Raw genomic sequence first — 19,177 nt, forward strand, 5'->3', positions numbered from 1 at the left:
TCTAAATATGTTTTACGTTTAAAGTAGGAAAAAAATCTTTTTCTGGCTACACGGACAATAAGTTTGCAAAATCATATCTTCTTAAAAATACAGCAAAATGCAGACCTAAAAAGAAAAATAATAAATCAACAAATGAATAATCCAACTATTCGATCAGCAAACAAAAATACAATAGTTGTATTATGCATTATATATTAAAAACTAAATATCTCTGTGTCCCACCCACACGGAGATATATTTATATATACTATACATATATTTATTATATATTTATATACCTGCTAAAAAAATTTGGGGAGCACTTTAGTTCTAGACAAATCAAATTTGGTTTACTTCAACGGCATATTGGGTGTCTCCGAAATGCGTGTACAACGGAAGACCACAGATTCCTTGACTCAAAATAGGTCGATTTAAGTTAAGTTATCTATATCCAAAGTTGCTTCGTTTTGCCGTTAGAGGACTTCAAAGTTAGCAAAAAAATTTCTTTTATTTTTTATAACTCGAAAACGCGTAAATCAATTGAAACCATTATTCAGAAGTGAGTTCCTCTTAGGAAATCAATTAGAAGTCTCTAAAGATGTTGTCCATAGGGTAATAAAAAAACAATTATTACATCCATACCACCTTCAAAAAGTGCAAGAGCTTTTACCTGTGGATCACGAAATGCGTTTGACTTTCTGTCAACTCATCCAAAACAAAAAAATCCACGACCCACATTTTAGTAGAAGGATTTTATTGACAGATGAGGCAACGTTTATTAGATCTGGTATCACTAACATGCGTAACGATTATGTTTATGCTGAAGAAAATCCGCATATGACCATCAGATGATCATCAGCATCAATTCAAAGTCAATGTTTGGGCTGGAATTATTGGCGATAACATCATTGGACCGGTAATAATACCAAATCGATGGATTGGAAGGGAAGCTGATGCCCCAATGAAATGGCCAGCAAGATCACCAGACCTTACACCGTGTGATTATTTTCTCTGCGGGTCATCGAAGTGAAAAGTCTATGCCTCTACAACTGATAGTGAAGAGGAATTACGAAAAAAAATTTTGTTAGCATTTAATACATCAAATAATCGCAAAACAATGGACAGAGTGCAATTTAACTTTTTACGACGAGTAAATTTATGTATTTTGAAAAACGGTGGACATTTTGAACAATTTTTGTAAATATTTCCTACTTGTTATGTTGGTATTTGTTGAGTTACCTTTTGTTTCTTAGAATTGATTAAAAGTTTTTCTTTCCAGTACTGAAACAACTAAATACGACTACGTTTTTTCCTCATACTGTATGCTTCTAGGATCATTGAATTCCCACGCTTTTGATCAATTAATGATATTGTATTCACGTTAAACATAAATTGCGATTAGTTGAAATCAGTGCCAACTACGGTGAGGTAACTTTTCTAACTGCAATGACGTAAGAAGACTTGCAGATATTTAAAAATACCTTTTTTCTAGCTTAACCACTTATGTAATAAAAATCATATAAGAGACAAAAACGGTTCAGAACTAAATGGGCTGTTCAGAAATTATAATAATGTAATTGTCGCCTGACCCTGTATTTAACCAAAGAAAATTATAAAAACAATGTTACAACTCTTAGTTACTTCTAAATTACACTTAAAAATGTAAATTAATAACGCAAAACAATGTGGAAAAATGTCAAGTATGCTTTGAATTCGCAAATGAAAACCTACTAAAGATGACAAATGAATTCAGTTGTCAATTTTCGTTGATTAGACGCGTCATGACGCATCTGAGTGAAGTGCAAGTTGGTCGTGATGTCGCTCTTATTCAGCATGGCCACTGTGTTCGACATGTAAGCAGGGATTTTCGAGTTTCCCCTTCTGTTATTCAGCGTTTATGGAATCGGTTTCAGGAGACTGACTAACATGGTAGAAGAGCTGGACAAGGCCGAAATCGAAAAACTAAAGCAGCGCGAATGAGGTTTGCTCTGGATCACAGAGATTGGCAACTTGGGACGTCTGTACTGTTTACAGACGAGTTATCACCAAAAACTTTTTGTAAGAACGTGGAATTCAGGTCATGGAATGGCCGGTGTTAAGTCCTGACCTGAATCCTATTGAACACGTCCTATTCAATTGAGAAAGCAAAATAGCAGTAGCTATCTAAAAAATTAATCATTGTCTTAATGAAGTATCTGAAACAATTGGTTGTCATGGTTACGTATGGCTACTGCTATTTTTCTACCTCCAATGAATGGGAAATCATGAAACTTTAAGACAATATTTCTCGAAAATTTTGTTATGTAGCTAATATTAATTTTGGCGGTACCAAATTCAGAAAAAAATCGTCTTCCATATTCCATAATAAAAATGGGGGATTGCTATTTGAAAAAAATAGCGATGACGTCATAACTTGTTTAAAATTGAAAATATTTGAAATTTAAACCAAAAAATCAACCCGTCTCACAGTGGTCACTTTTGACAATTTGAATGAGCGAAAGTCAAATATCCGATTGGACACTTTAAAGCTTTTTATTACATACAAATAATCTTGAATCCTTGAAAGTATCAAATCTAAACAATAAAAACAATACATTTGCTGTACAACAAATGAGCAAATCTCATAATGCAAATATTTACCCAAATTATAATGCATTGCTGCTTGCAAAAAAACAGTGTTATCCAAATGAGATAACAATTAGTGAAATTTCAGCCGAAGTCAAGCTCCAATCGTTAGTTGAACATACAATTCAAAGATTACTTTCCGTTCAAAATGAAGTGCTTGATCATATCACCAATAGTAGTAGTAGTATTATTAAAAAAATGAACATATATCTCAAGTGGGGTTGTGATGGTGCAGCGGGACAAAGTTGTTATAAACAGGTTTTTGAACGCGAAGAATATGATGACTCATTTTTGTTTTCAATTTGTATAGTGCCATTACGAATCATAGGTGTATTTGAAGATAAACAGGAATTTGTTATATGGCAAAATGAATCAACATCATCAACAAAATACTGCCGATCAGTAAAAAAAATTTTTCATAAAGAAACAAAAGAATTTGTTAAAAATGATATTGAAAACATTAAAAAACAAATAGATGAACTGCCTCCAATGACTACTGAATTTCAAACAAATCTGATATCGTGTAATAACTTTACTTCCTTATTTTCTTTAACCATGATTGATGGTAACATTTGCAGTTGGTTATCTGATACGCCCGGTCAAAACTGTCACCTTTGTGGAGCTTCTCCGAAGCAAATGAATGACATAGATGTCGTATTAAAACGAGTGATAAAAGAAGAGTGATAAAAGAAAGCGTTTGAGTGCATTTTACATGTTGCATACAGATTAGAGATATGTAAATGGCAAGTCAGGAAAGAAGATAAGGAAAAAGTAGAAACAAGGAAGAAAGAAATACAAGAAAAATTTTGTCGTAACATGGGTCTTCTGGTTGATATGCCTAAGCCAGGTTTTGGGACAACCAATGACGGCAATACAGCCAGACGTTTTTTCAGAAGTCCTGAATTAGCTTCTCAAATCACAGGTGTGAATGAAAATTTTATGAAACGAATAAGTACCATTTTAATTACCATTTCCTGTGGTTTCGAAGTAAATAGCGTACTATTCAAAACTTATTGTATAAATACTGCAAGGATCTATGTTAATTTGTATCCTTGGTATTATATGCCACAAAGTTTACATAAAATATTATTTCATGGAGCAGATCTAATTGCAAAGTTGGTTTTACCTATCGGCCAAATGTCCGAAGAGGTACAAGAATCACGAAATAAGGATTCAAAAAAAATATAGACAGTTCTTTTCTAGTTCATTGCCTTAAAGCATTTCTTCGTTTATTTATATTTTGTACGTTAATTTTCTTTTATTTTAGTACTTTTTCAGTAATATATGCTTCAATATTTACAAACTGTTCACCTAAAGTAGTGTTCTATCTTTTCGTAAACTTTTTCAAAAGTTAATTATATATTTTATCATACAAAATAATCGCTCACTTAGATCGACAAAAGTGACCACTGTGCGTCTCAGCGATTTTTCCATAAACTGTTAATAGTTGTTTTAACGAATTTATCCGTTACTTTTGGGAAACCCTGTACAATTCTTTATCCGAATTTTAATATTTTATTTTATTAATATATCGGAACAAATATAGTATATATAAATATATAGTGTATATAAATATATCTCTGTGTGGGCGGGACACAGCGATATTTAGTTTTTAATACATAAAGTATAATGCAAATAGTGTATTTTTGTTTGCTGATCGAATAGTTGGATTATTCATTTATTGATTATTTTATTATTATTTTCTATTAAATAAATATAATTTAATATAATAATATAATAAAAAATTATTATTTTTTATTATTTTTCTTTTTAGGTCTGCATTTTGTTGTATTTTTAGGAAGATTTGATTTTGCAAAATTAATGTCCGTGTAACCAGAAAAACATTTTTTTTCCCTAGTTTAAACGTAAAACACACCTAGAACAATCTAAATCAGCAAAGTTTGAGAGAGTTTAGATCGTTATATGTTTTTTTAATTGTTATTGTGTAATTTAAAACCGCTGGCGTAAGAATTACTGACTGAAACTTTAATTTTCAAAGAGTAAAGTGTCCTTTATAGAGTTAGGTATAATAAGTATATGTTTGTAATATGGAATTGAAAATAGAAAAACTATGGTCACAGCAATCAACTAAACATTTTGCCAGCCAAACCTATTTTTAGTTATAACTTTGTAATGATGTATCCCATAATTTTAATTTTCTAGAACAATAACTGGAACAACTCAGAGCAACTAAAAAAATCTGATTTTTCCAAAAATGGGGGGCTAGTCAAAAAACCCGTTTGTTCGGTTTTTCTCGCCGAGTTTTTATTTTTTCTATTTGCCAAATAGAAATGTAGAACAACTCTAGAAAAACAATGAAAAATTTAAAAGTCAAAAAATGGGGGCTAACTTCCCGCACTCAGTGTTAATTCTACTTTTGGTTCAATAACAGGATACAACAATCATTTGCTAAATAACAATTAAAAGTAGCGCTAATACTAGAACTAGAAAGTTTTGGGTTAGCCGTGCGTCTTCATACTAAAGAATAAATATAATACTAAAATCGTGATCTTTTTGTTCAATTTGAGATTATATGTTCTTTAATCTCAATTATCTTAGATCGAAATTTCAATCCAATTTGAAAAAATCCCATTTCAATTAACTTTAAGTGCTTTAAAGCTGTCTCAAGCGTGAAATTGCCGGTCTTCGCGTGTCTTAACATGCACCGCAGCGCTAAATTCCAATGAATGAAAAGAAAAGGGTGCTCTCCTCTCCGACCGATTTACATCCGGATTTAAAACACGGAGGGAAGTGCTCCCCGCTTATCGCGGATTGAGTTTGGACGCAAATCGATGACGCGTCATCTAAAAGGGCTTTGTTACAGAATAGAAGCAGAATGGAAAGGGTCCTCGAAAAGCTCATGGAGGGCGTCGATGAGCTCCGCTTGGTCAACATCAACAGGCAGAATAACGACAGTTTCACCGTGTGCGAAGAAAAGAAACTGTCGTCGTCTTCGAAATCGGGAGAATTGGACGGATGCGAAGTAATGTTCGATTCGATTTTATGTTGGCCCCAAACGCCGCCGAATACAACTGCTGTCCTTCCATGTTTTGATCAATTTAATGGAATTAGGTATGATTCAAAAAGTAAGTAACAATTTTATTTAATTTTAAACTAAAAGATAAAATCTACAAAATATAAACTTATAAAAAATCTTTAACTTAATAAACATCTTATGAATTATTCAAATAAAAATCATAAATAAATGGAATAAGGTATTTTCCATTTTCTATCAAACAGAAAAAAAGGTCAACTGTTTGTCCCCCTTATACATAAAAGGATACAAAAATTTATTTCCTAGGTGAAAATGTTCTTTTATGTTTTTGCTGCAATGTGAATGTTCTAACTACAAAATAAAAAATATGATACCATTATACGTTTTATCTTTAGAGCTAGTGGAAAACTCGGTATGCTCGCGGCCCTTAACACTCCATTTTATTCTCTTTTCCGTATCCGCTACAGCTTTTCGCCCTGCTAAAAACTTTTTAATCACAAAAGCTGCCATCGTTGATATAGTCTAAATAAAATAGGTTATTAATATTCTTCGAGATGATGCTGAACAAAAATGTTGTTAAAAGGAAATAATTATGAAAACTTAACTTAGAGGACGTACAAGTAATTTAGTTTAACTTTGAAACGGTTCTATAATTAGCAATTTGCGGTTGAATAAACTTGTAATTTTGTTGTGTTATTATGTAAAACTGAAATAGGAATATAACAGTTTCTCAATTCTAAACGATTTATAATAAGGCGATTATATTGGGTATTATGATTTATTCAATGCTCGGCTATTGACATTATTTAGTTGAATTTGTGAAAACATGTTGTTTAATACATGTGTGTTTAAATGATGGGCGTCGAAACTCCACTCCCAACGCCATATCCACTTCATTTCGGTACAATATAACGTGTATAATTTTAATGAAATTTCATAACTTTACATGCAATTACTCATTACTAAATTTCGCAGTACTGGCCCACACTTTCTTGATATTAATGATTTATCACTAGATAAGAACATACCTCTTCGGCTAAAATTTAATCCAAAACAATTTTCGTTTATTGAAGATCATTTCTCACAGTGAAGAAAAGTCTTACGACTGGTAGCGTAAAAACTTTCAGAATTCAACGTTAACAATATCTCCTGCTATGTTTTATACGAAAAAGAAAACGTGAAATACATAGAGATTTAAATATTGCAAGAAATTCACATTTCCCTCAGTTAGAATTTAACCTTCCATTTGTGCACATGCAATGCTTCACGCAGAGAAGCAGAAGCAATCGAATTATTTAGGATGAATGAATTGATTGAACAATTTCTGTGAGATTATCGTCTGTATAATTAGATGCGTTTATTGCGGCTGGCGAATTTGGATCTATGATAATCCTTGATATGAGCAAAGACGATAATTTGTGGTGTAATCCGACACCGTGTCCATGTATCATTGTATTCAATCCAATCAATTAAATGTTTCTATAATTTTGTATTTCGAGGTGAATCTGAAACGCCATACCTTAATTAGCGAACGGAAGAAGCTCAATTCGTGTGATAACCCTTCCTGGAATGAAAATACATTTCTTTTAACTAACAAGATGGTGACGAACTAAACACTTATCACCGCTCACCTGATATAACGCAGACATTTTCTTCTTATTGTGTGGACTTGATTCTAAGTCTAAGTTAGTATACATGCAAAACAACATGGTCTATAGAGGATAAGAACGGAAATATGGTGACAAAAAAAAGCAAAATAGTGGACACCTGGAGTAAATATTACTAAGATAAGTTTAAGTCAGGAAGTATAGGACTAGAGAGATGAAATACATTACAAGAACCTCTGGAAACGGGGCGGAAACAAGGAATAACCATAGAAGAAGTAAAGGACAATAATGAACATGGAGGCGACCAGAAAGGACGAAATCAGTCCTGAGATGGTCAAATACGGAGGAACAAAATGGGGAAATAAATCCAAAAAATATGCTAGCAGGCGTGAGATGGAGAAGTCATGCCCAGAGATTGGAAGGAAATTGTCATCATACCACTGCACAAGAACGGAAACATCTAACAAACTGAGTTTAGCTTTAATATGTGGATTTGAGCCATCAGTAATAATTTGAATCATTCTACGGTTTACTTATAACTGAAATAAAAAATAAAATGTAAAGTTTTGGCTCAACTTTGGCCGTTCGAAAACAAAAAAGTTGCGATCCTATGTTTATACAAAAAACTTGTGTTATTTTGGAAAGTAAGTCCTAGTAAAGTTTCTCGATTAAAATCTGACACAGCCTGTATATGTCATAATATACGAAGCTGAATTATGGACGATAATTTCTTTTATCGATAAAACATCGATCAAAAGTAAATGCGCCAGAAATGAAGTACCTACGAACGATGAGCAACAGAACTATCAGAGTAGAATCCCATAGTATACAAAATTAATAGAGAAAAATTCTGAGAAGGATACAGATACCCAAAGAGAATTATGGAGATGAGAAGAACCTAACATTAAAAAAGTAGCCAGAAAGAGACGGAAAACGATGGGACAAATAAAGAACCTATCCAACAACAGGCAAGAATATAGGAAATGGCTCAACACACCGACATCTTAAGGCAATTGGGAGAAGACAAAGAAAGTAAGTATGATTTTCAAATTACAAGTAAAAGTCGAGAATTACATTGATAAAATTCTGAGTTAAAAGAAGAAACCTGTAATTAACCTGTGGCATTACTTCAGATTTTAAGAAAAAACAGATGCTGGGATAACTAAAAGCACTGGTGGAAAAAAGTCTACAATTATCCTATTCAGTCTTCTGTGTTGTAAAACAGGTCTGTAATTTCACCAGTGTCCTTTTAATGCAATAGAATGTAAAGCAAATATTAAGAGGACGATAAAATCTGGTCACTAGCTGTGTGATGGTGTGAGGAAAAGTCTAATCTTACTCCAGTTAAACTCCGCCCTTCAAAATTATGCCTGAAATTAAAACGATTGGACCCCATATAAAAAAATAAAGATTTGAACTTAAAATCAAAGTTTAAGAAGATTGCAGGAATTAACAAGCCTCTAATTATATTTTCTGTTTTAGACTTTAATGTCTAGCACTGTACTGGATAGATGCAATATTGCAAGTACACACTTGAAAAACTTTTAAAATAAATTTGCAATTACATAAACTTTAAAACAACAGGAAAAATAGTTTAGATTCAACCAAGACTAGACTTGCGACGCTATCCGCAAGGATTTTTCCCTCCAACATCTTCTCTCAAATATCATCGACGAACAGGACCAGAGTATAATAAACTTTTTATAACAACTTTAAATTAAATTGATCTTCGCTTTCAGGTAAGTTGATGGAGTGGGATAATGCCCATTCTTCTCTTCTTTCCGTGGTTCAAGTGATTTCATCAGCAATCATTTAATTGACGATCAAAGTACCAACTGCAGTCATTACTTGGTCTCTCGCAGCTTTCAAGCTCTCACAATTATGAATGTGTTAAGCAACATCTAGGGGTAATACTAGACAGTAAATTAAACTGGAACTCCCACATAGACAAGGTGAGGGAAAGGCCATTATGGCTAACCAGATTTGGTATACCGATGCTTCAAAGAGAGTTAGATTCCGGAGTAGACATGGGTATCAGTGGAGTAAATAGTCACATTAAATTGTCCCTGAGCTCGGACATAGTTATTTTTCAAGCAGAATTTTTTGCTATACACTTCTACACCGCTTTGAACCTACAAAAGGGACAGAAAGGTGCATCCATATACATTTTCACAGACAGTCGGGCCGCCGCAAAGGCAATTCAGGCCTACACGTGTGACTCCGCACTGATCAGAGAGCGTACCAGCAACCTGAGAGAACTCGCTAGGGGTAATGATATTACTCTATGGTGGGTTCCAGGTCACAGCAACATTAAGGGCAATGAGAAGACGAACAAACTGGCTAGAGAAGCAGCGAAAACGCCCTTCATTGATCCCCAACCAGGTTGTGGGCTACAAAAAAGCCACCTAAAACAAATAATCAACAGTTGGGAGGCCTCAAAGGTAGCCTTACGCTGGAAAGAAGTTCCAGATCAGACAAGCGAAGAATATGATAATTCCGTCTCAAAACAAAACCAACTCAAACTTGTCGACTATGCAACGACGACTCAGAAACTGGTGTGAAGTTATCCATAAATCCCAGCCATAAACTTAAAACATTAATAATTCCGTAACCAATACGATTTGGGTCAACAAATTTCACACAGGTCACTCTTACCCTCAAGAACAGCTTACAATCCCCATTTGAAAAGCAACGGAAAATATTTCCTCAACTTAGCAGTAGGGGATCAAGTAATATTAAAACTTTTGCGGTACGCAAAGTTTATTCCAAAAACATGTTCCCCTTGGTTTTGTGGAGATATTGTTGAACGACATATCTATATAATGATAGGGACTAATGATATACTCCACGAAACATCACTATCCCAACTAAAGTCCCAATATTGTCACCTCTTCAGCTTCCTTCTTTCCTTAAATCCTAAAAGAATACAAATATACACAATTCCTCCCTGCAAAAACTTCGAATCTGTGAACGTAACGTTTTTTATGTATTTAATACAAATTTCTATACAGGGACGATATTCACTTAAATGAGCAAGAGTTGGAAACGGTGTGGAACGCAGTAACAAGTAACTAGTATTCTCCGTTCGTTACATAATTTTGTTAAAACTAAAACTTCATCAATTTCAGAAGTGCCCATCGGGGTCAAATTCACCCTCAAAGTCCACGACGCGTCATATACATATATATAGTGTCCAACAACAAATTTTTTTCTCGAAAACCGTTAACGGTTACGGTGTTTTAACGATCGATTTATATTGCTAGAGGCAACCTCTAAATCAGGGTCAAATTCACCCCTAAAATCTCATCCGCGGTTTATAAGACTGATTTTTTTTTTTTAATTTGGTTTAATGAGAAGGTGCCCATCAGGATGAAGACAACCCTTTTTCGGGGGTGGGGGTCGAAACAATTTTTTTTTACCAAATTGAGGTTGTAAGCTGTTCTTGAGGATAAGAGTGACCTGTGTGTGAAATTTGGTGACCCAAATCGTATTGGTTACGGAATTATTAATGTTTTAAGTTTATGGCTGGGATTTATGGATAACTGCACACCAGTGAGTCAGAAACGGTTGAATATATACTGTGTAAATGCGTCGCCAGAAACCGTCTAAGACACAAAATTTGCGGTAAAGCTCTTTTGACACCTACCGACATAAAGGAACAAGACCTTGGGGCAATACTAAGGTTCATTAAGGAGGGCCCTTAAGGGGATTTTTTTGGAGGGCTAAAGTTACAATAGATCTTTCAGGTCGCGGTGAAGAGACCTCACCCCGGCAGCAATAATAATAATAACATCTAGGTTGAGGTTGTATGCGCTCGCAACTAGGAAAGTCAATGACCAGGTTGATATTGGTTCTGTGTTCTCATTTACTACCATGCATACGCATATTTCGTACTGTGTCGCACCTATCAGATTCAGCATTTTGGTTCATACCAGATGTCACGCATTCAACCAATCCAAACACTGATCTATATGCGCAGGTGATACGTGTCCTTAATCGAACTGCGATAAGGTGTTTATAACTATCCTGTGTCGTTTTGGCATCTCACAGCCACTACGTTATTGAATTAACAATTTCTATGAGGACTTTGTGTTTATTCTGGGTTGACCACCCATTTTTGCCATAATGCAGCTCAAAATTGGTCGCAACCGTGTCCTCTTTAACGCAGACAGATTTCAAGTATTCGTGTAGCTGTGTGAATTTCTTGAATGATCGATGATCAACAACAATCACTAATGTAGCTAAACTCACCAAATTTAATAAGATCTTTAAGACATACATTAACTCGTCCAAAACATTCAAAATCATTAAGGAAGCAATGACAGCTAGCAGAAAACTGATAAGATCAGATGCAGTTTAGCCATTTCGGATTCGAACACAACGAACAATTCAAAGAGAAGACACTGACTCAAAGTGTAACATAGAAAATTACCAGAAAATAATTGTACCAGAAAATAATGATACTTCACTAAAATCTTCAATCAAATTAAAACTTTTTAAAGATAATTTCAAAAGTGATTGATGTGAATAATTAATCTTCATTTTTTGAACTCACTGTATATTTTACATAATTTACACAACTTTTTAATTTAATACTTGTTACACTTTTACCACATTGTTGTGGTTATGTTTACTTGTTTATTTGCAGGCTCTAAAAAAACGTAGTAATTTTTTATTTCCCATTACGCCGCAGGTCGACTTAAAAACATAATTAATTCATTGCTTGGCACGAACGTTGTTGTTTTCAACGTCGACGTCGAAACGAAACCGGAAAGCATAGAGTACTTTTAAAGGGCACACTGTCGATTCCATTCAATATCCTTTACTTCGTGCCTGTAAATCGGATTGATTATTGTCGCGTTTAATCCTCTCACGCGGTATTAAACCGTTTATTGCTTATAGACAATTTAGGGATTTAATTAAAATGGTGATTTCGATTTTAGACGTAACAATTATATGCTAATCGGTCTATTTTTTTTTGAGAATAAATAGAACTTTATTGTATTGAAATAAATAAATTGAATTTTCTTAGAAAATCGAAGAACTTCGGTATCATTGTAAACTTCGTTACAAAACGCGTATCAAAGGAATCGGGAATTGAAAAGAGAATTTTTCCTCCTTCAATATCGACATATTTTACTCATCATATGTATCGCTTCCTATCGTTGAAAATTCGTTACTTTCATCGCAAATTAGTTATACGTTATTGATAATTCTCCATAAATTTAATAAATTTATTCATAATAATTTATTTCCATTTACACTACTAGTTAAATTACAAATTTATTATTTAAATCTATATTTCATAATATAGGAACAAATAAATGATTTTTATTCAAATTTACTCCCACTTAATAGAATATTTAATTTACTTTTACATTTAAATGAACCGATCTGTGCTAATACGAGAATCGAAATTTAATATTCCCAATGTGTACTTTTTGTTTTTTGTTTTTCAACCTTTAATTTCGTTTTCCCTCCTGAATCATGCAAGCGGCATTCAAATGGAGCTTCGCAAAATAACAAACTTCGATCTCACAGAGTATCAAGTTTACTACACAAAACCTGTCCCTACGGCTTTCAATTATTATAATAGGCAAACATTAATTTAATTTACAAGTTTAAAGTATGTTATGGTATTTAAAGGAGTGCTTTTAACGTTGATGTGAAGCTTAATTGATTTAAATTTTAATGGAATGGGGCCGTTACACATTGTTTTTTAATGGCTTATTCGATAGTTTAGCAAAATTGAAGACTTCTATAATTTTATAAATTCGAAAATTGTCTTACAACTGGTTTATTTTAAGTTTAAGTTCAACCTGACATGTTTCGATCTTTTAAATGACCATCATCGGAGGTATCGTAAAAATGACATATGAGGAATAACATATAACAAAATTGAGTAGCTGCTAGTAGATATGTGTGGAAGATGTTTTTGTGGATAGTATCAGGAAAACCGGGAACCACGTTATGACATAACAAGTTTCGAATTTATTTAATTACCGCACTGGTTAAAGATTGCATCTACTTATTCAACAATTCTATAATTTTGTATTCTTCAAACTGGGCTTTAGTTCAAAAAAAGAAATAATAAAAATTTGAAAAAGCTTTGGAGACGTCACCGTCGTTTCGCACACGGTTGGTTAAAATAAAAATCAATAAAAGGTGCATGAACGAGATGCCACGAGAATCTTATGCGCTAGAAGAAGAGATCCGAACGATGCACGTTTGTGCTTCTTGATTTTACGCGAAAAGCTCGTAAACGTCACCAAAGCTTTTATAGAGGGGATTTCGAATTTTAATATTAATGATTGCAAAAATTGAACAATTTTAGGATCTGAAAATGTTACCAATCCTTCTATTTTTACATAGTTTATCGATTTTTTGAAAGACGATCTTTCTATTCGATTGAGGCTAACGGCCCAATTAATAGAACAAGAAAAAATAAAAGTATTATATAAAAAATATAGTAAATAAATTTAAATATTTATTATAATATAAAATAGTTTAGATCTAATAATATAATTTTTATATTTTCTAGTCGAACGCACAGCAATCGTAATTAGTTGCTTTAATAATGTTGAAGGTCTTAGCTATTTAACTCTTGTGTTATTTAACCCTACAGTGAATACAGTGGGCCTATGACTTATGTGTTTTGCTGTAACATTTTAATTACGTATTCTCTGTAGGGTTAGCAGAATCGTAATTTCTAAGCGAACCACTCTGCTTGATCGAACTCATACTAATGTAGACTCCGTGGCGCAACGGTAGCGCGTCTGACTCCAGATCAGAAGGTTGCGTGTTCAAATCACGTCGGGGTCATATTTTTTTTTTTAATTTTTTAACTAAAACTAGAACTAACACTATCAGTACAACTAATACAAGACGGCTAAACCCGAATGTTTCTATTTCAAGGTTTAGTGTTAGTTCTACTTTTGGTTCAATAAGAATTAAAACTAGAACTAACACTATTAAGTCCATTTGCATCATAGCCTCAGATATTTGCGGAACAACTAAAACAAGCTAACACGAACACTAGAACTAGAAGGTTTCGGGTTAACCGGTGCCATTTAAAAAAGTGTACTTACATTTCTTTTGTCAAAAACAGAGGCGGCGCTACCGGGGGGTGCAAAGGGTGCACTGCACCCGGGCGCAGCCTAAAAGGGGGCGCCGGCGCCTTTCTAATGTTTTCTCCAACAATATCTTATCTTTCTTTTGCAGTATTTAGACCTGTCAGCAGTAGCTAGTCTTCAGAAAGCAGTATTTAGTCTCCACAAAGCAATTTTAGTCTTTAGAAAGCAGTATTTAGTGTTCCAGACGCTGTATTTAGACCTGTCGGCAGTATCTAGTCTTCAGAAAGCAGTATTTAGTCTTCTAGAAGTAGTATCTAGTCTTCTGCCAAAGTTATGTATGTTTTCTCCAAAATATTTTATCTTTCTTTTGCAGTATTTAGACCTGTTAGCAGTATCTAGTCTTCAGAAAGCAGTATTTAGTCTCCACAAAGCAATTTTAGTCTTTAGAAGGCAGTATTTAGTGTTCCAGACGCTGTATTTAGACCTGTCGGAAGTATCTAGTCTTCAAAAAGCAGTATTTAGTCTTCTAGAAGCAGTATCTAATCTTCTGCCAACGTTATGTATGTTTTCTCCAACAATATCTTATCTTTCTTTTGCAGTACTTAGACCTGTCAGCAGTATCTAGTCTTCAGAAAGCAGTATTTAGTCTCCACAAAGCAATTTTAGTCTTGAAAAAGGTGTACTTAGTGTTCCAGATGCTGTATTTAGACCTGTCGGCAGTACCTAGTCTTCAGAAAGCAGTATTTAATCTTCCAGAGTAGTATCTAGTCTTCAGAAAGCAGTATTTAGTTTTTTAGAGGCAGTATCTAGTCTTCTGCCACCGTTATGGTTATTATTTTACCTCTACGGTAAAAATGAGAAGGAGCTCCGTCGTGTTGCAAATACATTCTTAATCGTCTTGCCAGAGGTACATACCACAGTAAACGCGGAAGTTTTTCTTCCAAAAATTGCAAGTACCTTTGTCCAGTAAGACGATCTTTAAAAATAAACGGTCCTATAAGTTGATCGTACAACATTCCGCACCACAGATTAATGCTAAATCTGCTTTGAAAATTACTTTCTATGGTAGCACGAGGGTTAATGTCCGACCATTTATGCAAATTATGGATGTCATCTCGAGTAAATTGTGACTCATCCGTAAATAAAATGTAGCGGTATAAGTTCCGATTATTATTTAACCACTGACAAAATGCTAAACGCCTAGGGAAGTCTTCTTGCTTCAGATGTTGAACACGCTGTAGATAATACGGATGCAGCAGATTTCTTTTTAATGTTCTCCATACCCTGGTATTGGGAATCCCTAAACGTATGGATATCCGTCGCGTACTAATGCAGGCATTGCGCTTGACAATGTCAAGGATGTTCTCTTCCTCTGCAACATTCTGTTGTGTTGCTCGTTCATACTGCATATGAACGCTCGGAAGTAAAATGTGGCTGAAGTTAGATTCACTCGCCAGACACAGATTCGAATATTTACAGTCGATCAAACAAGTAGTGGTGCTAAAATTTTATTTTAAATATGAACTGCTTTTGTCACCACTTGGAAGCGTTTCACTCTGAAATCACGCTAAGTACTTAAGTTGAACCCTCTAGAACCCCCGTGCACGATCAGAACCCACGAATTTAGAGATGGGGATGCAGGGTGAGGGTTTAATTTTGTAGGGTAACTTTAGGATTTTTTTTCTCATCCCCCGTGGAGTGCTTCACTTTGCAACCATGCTAAATAATTAAGTCGAACCCTCTAGAACCCCTGTGCACGATCAGAACCCCCGAATTTAGAGATGGGGATGCAGGGTGAGGGTTTAATTTTTGTTAATTTTGTAGGGTAACTTTAGGATTTTTTTTCTCATCCCCCGTGAAGTGCTTCACTTTGCAACCACGCTAAATAATTAAGTCGAACCCTCTAGAACCCCCGTGCACGATCAGAACCCCCGAATTTAGAGATGGGGATGCAGGGTGAGGGTTTAATTTTTGTTAATTTTGTAGGGTAATTTTAGGATTTTTTTTCTCATCCCCCGTGGAGTGCTTCACTTTGCAACCACGCTAAATAATTAAGTCGAACCCTCTAGAACCCCTGTGCACGATCAGAACCCCCGAATTTAGAGATGGGGATGCAGGGTGAGGGTTTAATTTTTGTTAATTTTGTAGGGTAACTTTAGGATTTTTTTTCTCATCCCCCGTGAAGTGCTTCACTTTGCAACCACGCTAAATAATTAAGTCGAACCCTCTAGAACCCCCGTGCACGATCAGAACCCCCGAATTTAGAGATGGGGATGCAGGGTGAGGATTTAATTTTTGTTAATTTTGTAAGATAATTTTAGGATTTTTTTTCTCATCCCCCGTGGAGTGCTTCACTTTGCAACCACGCTAAATAATTAAGTCGAACCCTCTAGAACCCCTGTGCACGATCAGAACCCCCGAATTTAGAGATGGGGATGCAGGGTGAGGGTTTAATTTTTGTTAATTTTGTAGGGTAACTTTCGGATTTTTTTTCTCATCCCCCGTGAAGTGCTTCACTTTGCAACCACGCTAAATAATTAAGTCGAACCCTGCAGAACCCCCGTACACGATCAGAACCCCCGAATTTAGAGATGGGGATGCAGGGTGAGGGTTTAATTTTTGTTAATTTTGTAGGGTAACTTTCGGATTTTTTTTCTCATCCCCCGTGAAGTGCTTCACTTTGCAACCACGCTAAATAATTAAGTCGAACCCTCTAGAACCCCTGTGCACGATCAGAACCCCCGAATTTAGAGATGGGGATGCAGGGTCAGGGTTTAATTTTTGTTAATTTTGTAGGGTAATTTTAGGATTTTTTTTCTCATCCCCCGTGGAGTGCTTCACTTTGCAACCACGCTAAATAATTAAGTCGAACCCTCTAGAACCCCTGTGCACGATCAGAACCCCCGAATTTAGAGATGGGGATGCAGGGTGAGGGTTTAATTTTTGTTAATTTTGTAGGGTAACTTTAGGATTTTTTTTCTCATCCCCCGTGAAGTGCTTCACTTTGCAACCACGCTAAATAATTAAGTCGAACCCTCTAGAACCCCTGTGCACGATCAGAACCCCCGAATTTAGAGATGGGGATGCAGGGTGAGGGTTTAATTTTTGTTAATTTTGTAGGGTAACTTTAGGATTTTTTTTCTCATCCCCCGTGGTGTGCTTCACTTTGCAACCACGCTAAATAATTAAGTCGAACCCTCTAGAACCCCTGTGCACGATCAGAACCCCCGATTTTAGAGATGGGGATGCAGGGTGAGGGTTTAATTTTTGTTAATTTTGTAGGGTAACTTTAGGATTTTTTTTCTCATCCCCCGTGGTGTGCTTCACTTTGCAACCACGCTAAATAATTAAGTCGAACCCTCTAGAACCCCTGTGCACGATCAGAACCCCCGAATTTAGAGATGGGGATGCAGGGTGAGGGTTTAATTTTTGTTAATTTTGTAGGGTAACTTTAGGATTTTTTTTCTCATCCCCCGTGGAGTGCTTCACTTTGCAACCACGCTAAATAATTAAGTCGAACCCTCTAGAACCCCTGTGCACGATCAGAACCCCCGAATTTAGAGATGGGGATGCAGGGTGAGGGTTTAATTTTTGTTAATTTTGTAGGGTAACTTTAGGATTTTTTTTCTCATCCCCCGTGAAGTGCTTCACTTTGCAACCACGCTAAATAATTAAGTCGAACCCTCTAGAACCCCCGTACACGATCAGAAACCCCGAATTTAGAGATGGGGATGCAGGGTGAGGGTTTAATTTTTGTTAATTTTGTAGGGTAACTTTAGGATTTTTTTTCTCATCCCCCGTGAAGTGCTTCACTTTGCAACCACGCTAAATAATTAAGTCGAACCCTCTAGAACCCCCGTACACGATCAGAAACCCCGAATTTAGAGATGGGGATGCAGGGTGAGGGTTTAATTTTTGTTAATTTTGTAGGGTAACTTTAGGATTTTTTTTCTCATCCCCCGTGAAGTGCTTCACTTTGCAACCACGCTAAATAATTAAGTCGAACCCTCTAGAACCCCTGTGCACGATCAGAACCCCCGAATTTAGAGATGGGGATGCAGGGTGAGGGTTTAATTTTTGTTAATTTTGTAGGGTAACTTTAGGATTTTTTTTCTCATCCCCCGTGGAGTGCTTCACTTTGCAACCACGCTAAATAATTAAGTCGAACCCTCTAGAACCCCTGTGCACGATCAGAACCCCCGAATTTAGAGATGGGGATGCAGGGTGAGGGTTTAATTTTTGTTAATTTTGTAGGGTAACTTTAGGATTTTTTTTCTCATCCCCCGTGAAGTGCTTCACTTTGCAACCACGCTAAATAATTAAGTCGAACCCTCTAGAACCCCCGTACACGATCAGAAACCCCGAATTTAGAGATGGGGATGCAGGGTGAGGGTTTAATTTTTGTTAATTTTGTAGGGTAACTTTAGGATTTTTTTTCTCATCCCCCGTGAAGTGCTTCACTTTGCAACCACGCTAAATAATTAAGTCGAACCCTCTAGAACCCCCGGGTATGATCAGAACCCCCGAATCTAGAAATGGGGATGCAAGGAGAGGGTTTAATTTCTGTAACTAAAACTTTAAATAAAAAATGCGTATAAATATGTATGAGTGTAATCAAATTCTAAGTTAACGCAAATAAAGTAAATAAAAAGTAAAAATATAACGTGAGTATATTTTTTATACGTCGGTGTGACCTCAACTTCGTGATGGCGACGTCTTTGTGGTGCCCAAATCGTATCGTCTACGATCACACTCTGTTTATTAGTCTATTTAGTTTGTTCTTTGTCATTGTGGAACAAGGTGTTCGACGTATCTTTCTGTCTTTTGAGAATTTTTCCACTCTGTGTGCTTTATTTCTTGTAGTTATTAATCAAATTAACAAGTTATTAACTTAATTC

At 35.3% G+C, this 19,177-nt stretch overlaps 1 protein-coding gene and 1 non-coding gene across 2 annotated transcripts in view; both read left to right on the forward strand.

The window, feature by feature from the left end:
- The window catches only part of LOC111422149 (diuretic hormone receptor-like), a 51,699-nt gene that overhangs the window by 7,867 nt on the left and 24,655 nt on the right, over nucleotides 1-19,177 (forward strand). The window contains exon 2 of the mRNA XM_023055377.2: nucleotides 5,429-5,690. Coding sequence (XP_022911145.1) covers nucleotides 5,441-5,690 — 250 coding nt within the window. The 5' untranslated portion in view covers nucleotides 5,429-5,440. The remainder of the gene's footprint in view (nucleotides 1-5,428; nucleotides 5,691-19,177) is intronic.
- On the forward strand, nucleotides 13,957-14,028 carry TRNAW-CCA (transfer RNA tryptophan (anticodon CCA)). Its single transcript has one exon. It is a non-coding gene; the product is annotated as a tRNA-Trp (tRNA).

This window comes from Onthophagus taurus, chromosome 11 (genome assembly GCF_036711975.1).
Source record: "Onthophagus taurus isolate NC chromosome 11, IU_Otau_3.0, whole genome shotgun sequence".
NCBI lineage: Eukaryota > Metazoa > Arthropoda > Insecta > Coleoptera > Scarabaeidae > Onthophagus > Onthophagus taurus.